Raw genomic sequence first — 6,586 nt, forward strand, 5'->3', positions numbered from 1 at the left:
TTTATTCATTCTGTAATAATTATTTTAATTTTGATTTTTTTTAGAATATTGAGTTTTTTTTTATTTTTATCTCTCATTTGATAGAGTAAAGACTAATTTGTTTTGATATTCGTAATTCGAACCGTCCAAGATTGAGTTATTAGTAGATATGACTTATACTACTATTAAGATAATAGATAGATAACAAAATCAAGACTTCTGTTGATATATCGATATGAAATATTTGTCCTTTGTTTTTTAAATAAAAATTACATAATATCCCCAGCTGTTATTACATTACATGTCCTTTAGTGGGAACTTGTATTTCACATCATGTGAAATTCGTGTCGTTTTGCTGTTTCCGTTCTTTTTTGCCTTTCATCATTTTATGTCATCTACTTGCAGTTCTCGTCTCAGAGTTCTGGTGCACCTTCTTTCCATCAATTATTACATATTATTGGTTTCTTGTTTAAATATGTATATAGAGGGCTCTTAGACCAAAGGAGAAGAAATTATTGAGGACCACATACGGATATACTTGCATTAAATTAGAAAATAATTTTTATTTTGATGAGATATATATGATAAATCCCTACTTATTTAATTTTTTATTCAAAAATTAAAATAATAATTTTTTAGTGGTTGTGAATGGAGTACCAAGATGCAAGATCTAACAATAAAAAGATATTCTTCAATAAACATTAAGTTTATTATATTACTTTAGGCAAGTTTACAATTAAAGTGAGTTTTATTAATTTTATTCAAAATATATTTATTATTTATGGATTCTACTAATTTTTATGTGAGCATGTCTAAAATAATACTCTTTTAATTTTTAATTAATGGACACCTTCACTATTCCTCCACATTGATTTGGAGGAAAAGCAGACAACGTTATACGTACAGATGATAGAGGTAATTTTCTGTTTTTTTTTTTTTAAATAGACAGAATATAAATATAACTTAAAAGACCTAAAATTTAATAATTTTAGTTAAAAGTAAATAATTAATATTAACTTAAATATAAAATAAATAAAAATTATTAATTACCGATTTTTTTGTTTTAGAAAAAGAGATCCCTATAAAATTGCACGGAAGGTCATGTAACACAACCTCTTGTAGAGTGAGCTTTTGTTACCCCACGGTCCGTGCACATCTGGATAAATAAAAATGTTTGTAAATAATAAAATTTAATTTAAAATAATTTAAATTATTTTGTATATTCTTTAATTAAATTAAATAGATATTTTTATTATGATATCTTTATATAAAGATGATATTATGAATTGTCAAATAATTTGACATATTTAATAAAATCTATTTGACTGAATCATTTAATCAATTCGTGATGTTATTTTCGTATAAAAATATTATTAGCATAAATTTTGGTCAAATGTTTAGACCGTTTTCTTAGATAAATATCAATAATTTAAGTTTTATCTTATATATATAACAAGTGATTAATTAGTAAAAGATTCTTAAATAAAATTTACAAATTAATTTTTAATATTGGACTAGAAAGTTTTTAAAAGAACCAAAAAAAAAATCTCCCTTTATAAATTATTGTCTCCTGCGTGCTATTATTTTATTTTGTGTAAAAAATGCAGTAATTGTGTGGTGATTGGCTCAAAGTTGAGGATCGCGGCTACGTTGTGTACGTAGCAAAACTGTTTCCCTTTTGTGGGGCTCCTCCTTTTCTTCTCTCATTTGTCATTCTATGTTCCATCACTTCATCAAACGCACAAACAAATGTTAACAACACATTGCTCCGATCCTTATTAATTATTGATGTGATTCCATTCAGTTACTCATGTTTGCTGCATCCTATTCTTCTTCGATTCCTTTCTGTTACTGCTGCATCCTCTTTGTCTTCTCTCTCTCTCTAGTCTACTCTCTTCCTCCTCCTTCTTTTGTCCGTTTTCCTTTTTCTCTCCCTACAATAATTGGAATCAATTTTCATATGTTGTTTATCACTTGAGTTAAAGTTTCAAACTTTCACTACTCCTTAGAAATGGGGCTTGACCATCATGCAATTTGTGGTCTAAGAAGGCTTGGCTTTATTTTTAGCATTTCACTTTTCTTCTTGATTATTTCAAGCTGGATGCATCATGGGTTAGTTACTGAAGGTAAAAATGTTGAGCATTTTCCAAAGCTGCGCTGACATATTTATACTTATGAAGAAACAATAATGAACTGACATTGATATAATCTCCATGTTCTAACAGGAAGAAAGACTCACAAACAAAGTGGTTTTCACCAGGTAGAATATACTTTGGATGTGAAGTGTATGTGTGCGTGTTTTTTTTTTTTTTATATTATTATTTCTTCTATTTTCTTCTATTGTTTAGACCATGTTCATATTGCATTGAAGGAATTTATACTAACAGGTAGATGAAGAGGCCAGGCACATTCTATATTATTAATCTACCATTTTATTTTAAAAAATATTATTTTTACACTAAAATTAACTATCAAAATCATTCATCATATATTTATATAAAAATATATATATATATTGTTTAATTTATTTTTAATATATATATTTTATATTTCAAAATATATTTTATATTAGTAATTAATTTTAATATATATCTAACATGGTGTTTATTTATTTGAATATCTATAACAATAACTAATACAAGATTAGCCAAAACAACAAATACTAATTTTTTCGATAAATAATTTTAATTTAAATTTTAAAAATAACAAAAATTTCTTATATATAACTGAAACAAGAATATTGTGTGCCATACAAATTTTGTTGTTAAATTAATTATCACATATTTGTATATAATTATATATATATATATTATTTAATTTATTTTAAATATATATTTTATATTTTAATATATATTTTATATAAATAGTTAATTTTTTGTGTACTCATGGTTGGAATTGAAAATACTAATCTCCAACCTTTTAGAGTTCATATAGACGTAATGGTTAACAATTGTCTGTAAAAAACATTGTGCTTCTTTTTATATATAAGTAGATATAATAATAGATTGCATAAATAAGTTATACATTAGTTAAAATAGTTCTTAGGTGAATGTACTTCACTAATCAATGAAATAAGTACAGTATATATATATACCTAATCATTACTCTATAAATAAATAAAAATTTCTCTTTTTGCCCTTGCCTTTTTCATATTAGCATATAAAGTAGAAAAATTTATTAGTGTCAAAAGTTGAATAATAATTATGATGATTTATGCAGGGAGTAATAGAGGAGGATAATAAGATACTGAGGGCACAAATAGGGTCAAAGCCACCAAAATGTGAAAGAAGGTGCAGTTCATGTGGACACTGTGAGGCAATTCAGGTGCCTACTAATACTAACCTCCAAATTCAGAAAGGGAACATAAATCCTCCAAAGCTTTTTAAAATTGCATATGCAAGAGGAGATGATAAATCTAATTACAAGCCTATGAGTTGGAAGTGCAAATGTGGGAACCTAATTTTCAACCCATGAAATAAAATTATTGCAATATAGCTCCAAAGTAATTTCTAGTTTCTGTTATGTAAATGAAAAAGGATACCATGTCAATTCTGTATATGTAAATTCAATTTTAAATTGTTCTTACTTTCCAAGTTCCTGCCTGTGAGGAACAAGGCTTTTGTTTATTTATGTTTATTAGGTCGAGGAACAAACTTTCGGTTTTGTTTGGATGAGGTTGTAAAAGATTTTTTTTAGCAAACTAATTTATTTTAAAAAAATCTTTAAAAAATAAATATAATTTGATATTTATATTTTTTTGTTTTTAATATTTTTAAATTTTTTAAAATATTTTTAATATTTAATTTTTGAAATAAATTTCAATTCTATTTCTACAATTAATTTTTTTTAAGGTCCGTTAATCAATTTGGTTTTTTTCCCAATAATTTCATACCATTTCTCACTACCACCCCCTCTTCGATAAAACTGCAACCATGAAGGCCATGGAAGTTCAAATAAGAAGGATAGAAAGAGGATAACGTGATCATAGTGTATCAAAACATTTAAAGTGGAGATTTACTTTGCTATAAAAAATTTAATGAAAGAAAATGTTCAATAATATACAAATTAAAATGTGTAGTAGTGAAGAATGCTCATGTACGAGATCTACATTTTGGTTCTTCTTTTAAAATAATAAATAAATAAGCAAGAGATCTGCTACTTTAGGTTAGTATCCATGATTTCAGAAATGAAGTAGCACGTCGCTATCACTTACTCCCACTAAATTTTTAAAGTGATGTTGAGATTTACGCTGTCTACTCAGATGGTTCCTAAAATTTTAATTGCATCAATTATATTTTTAAAACTAAAAAAATTATATCCTAAAATTTTAATTGTATTAATTACGTCTCTAAAATTAAAAAAATTGTATCATATTACTCCTAATTCATTTTCTGTTAACGACGCGCTGACGTGATTCAATAGCATAGATCTTTGGTGATATGAGTCATCTCATGATTTGACCACATATAACAGTATAATGACGTATCGGTCAACGACACGTGGCATGCTGACGTGGATGGTTATGCCACATGTTACAATGCTATTTTGCCACGTGTCGGATTATACCACATATCACAATGTTATTTATTCTCGTGTCATCCACTATGTCATTATTATATTGGCACCAAATTGATTCCTTACAAATGACTCATTTTAGTTCTTAAAATTGAATGTCATACACTAAATTAATCCCTTTATCAATTTATTCTCTTTTTTTTATAAATTCAAAATTTTTAATATCTTTGAATACACTAATTTTAATTTTATTTTTTTACAAGTTATTTAAATACAAATACTTTTATAAAATGTTTTAAAAATTTTAGTTTTAATTATACAATTTTTTTCTACAATATTTTATTAAAAAAATTATATGAGATATTGATATTGATTTAGTAAAAAGTGTAAGTTAAGAGTATAATAATATTTCTTAATACAAACTTTTTAATATTTAATACCTTAATAAATATTTTAAGAATACTTGATAAGGCATTTGTTAACTAATATAAATTCATTATTCCCATCCGTTTTAAGAATGTTTGATTTCTCATATAATTGACTTCTCACTAAATTAATAAGATAAATTTATACTATTAATTATAATAATTCATTTTATCTATAACTTAACTAGGCAGACTTTTCATATATTACACTATTAATTAATATAAGCACTTATTGTAACAATAGCTTGAACAATATTAAAATAAATACAAATAAACACAAGAGGCAATAATAAAATTTTGAATTTAGCTAACATGTGCCCTATAATAATACAAATTAAAATTATTAATTAAAAAATTATTATAAGAAATTATATAATAAAAAATATAATTAAAATTAGTGTATCAAAAAAATTAAAAATTTAAATTTACAAAAAAATAACAATAAACTGATGAAGGAACTAATTTGGTGTACGACATTCAATTTCAATGACTAAAATGTGTCTTTTGATGCAAAATAAGAAACTAATTTGGTGCATATGTAATGATGACATAATGGATGACATGTGGACAAATAATATTGTGACACGTGGCAAAATAACATTGTAGCACGTGACATAACCTTCCACGTCAGCATGCCACGTGTCGGTATCATACCATTACACGTGGTCAAATCATGAGGTGACACGTGCCACCAAAAATCCATGTTATTGAATCACATCAGCACGGCATTAACAAAAAACAGGTCACAGATTAATATTGTCAATTTTTCTAATCTCAAAAGACATAATTAATACAATTAAAATTTCAAAAACAATTTTAATACACAACAATCTTAAGAACTACTTTGAAGATGTAATCCACTTACTACAGCAAACAGAAATGAATGTGGCAAAAGCAAGAAAGTTAATAAAACTTGTAATACTAGTAGTATGAATAAGCTTAGTGCACATTATCACAACTTATATTAAATTACGGTTCAGTAATATTATTTTTTAATTTCTATTATCATCATAATTTGATATAGTATCAAAAGGGTAAATTATGAAAATCGTCTTTTGATTTTTGAATAAGCTGATAAAAATACTCTCTACTTTTAATAACAATAAAGTATTATCAAAATATTATACAATATAAAAATTAATTAAAAAGAATTTTTTTAAAAAATAGAAAACAACTTTTATATTTAACATACTATTTATATATTTGATTAAAAATTTTATAAAAATATTTAAATAATTATTTTAAAAATATATTAAAAATTTGACATTATCTGTCCTAAAAGAAGCTAAACTGCTAGCCAGTTGCAGCATCAGAGTATTAAAAATAATAAAAAAATAAAAAATTTAAATTTAAAAATGAGTTACAGAATAAATTTCCTGAGAAGTTATGCAACCATTACATGTAATGTAATCCGGTAATTGGAGACTTCATCTTTAATTTGACTTCACAATAACCTAAGGGCCACATGAAAGACCAATAACTATGACTTTCATCTAATAATAGTGTCTGCTGCTAAAAACGACAACACAGAACACAAACGAACCTCCAACATAAAAGTCAATGCAAATATAACGGATTCTGTCGTTGTTGCTGAAAACTAGAGTTGAGAAGGAGCGGCTAAAAATGAGGTTTCTCATGTTTTTTCAAGATATAGTGGGCGAATTCCA

General features: G+C 25.4%; 1 protein-coding gene across 1 annotated transcript; it reads left to right on the top strand.

Moving 5' to 3' along the window:
* The first annotated feature begins 1,789 nt into the window (after positions 1-1,789).
* Positions 1,790-3,572, top strand: LOC112754391 (EPIDERMAL PATTERNING FACTOR-like protein 2). The gene is made up of 3 exons (XM_025802347.3): positions 1,790-2,105; positions 2,205-2,239; positions 3,199-3,572. Exons 1-3 carry the CDS (start codon positions 1,991-1,993, stop codon positions 3,451-3,453), a joined length of 405 nt encoding a protein of 134 aa, XP_025658132.1. The 5' UTR covers positions 1,790-1,990; the 3' UTR covers positions 3,454-3,572.
* The last annotated feature ends 3,014 nt before the right edge of the window (positions 3,573-6,586 follow it).

The sequence above is a fragment of the Arachis hypogaea genome, chromosome 1, assembly GCF_003086295.3.
Source record: "Arachis hypogaea cultivar Tifrunner chromosome 1, arahy.Tifrunner.gnm2.J5K5, whole genome shotgun sequence".
Classification (NCBI taxonomy): Eukaryota; Viridiplantae; Streptophyta; class Magnoliopsida; order Fabales; family Fabaceae; genus Arachis; species Arachis hypogaea.

Bases quoted from the DNA above. Each gene is read 5' to 3' on its own strand.
- LOC112754391 (XM_025802347.3), top strand. From the start codon at position 1,991: ATGGGGCTTGACCATCATGCAATTTGTGGTCTAAGAAGGCTTGGCTTT. The intron at 2,106-2,204 runs GTAAAAATGTTG...ATGTTCTAACAG, and splicing joins TCATGGGTTAGTTACTGAAG to GAAGAAAGACTCACAAACAA. The intron at 2,240-3,198 runs GTAGAATATACT...TGATTTATGCAG, and splicing joins AACAAAGTGGTTTTCACCAG to GGAGTAATAGAGGAGGATAA.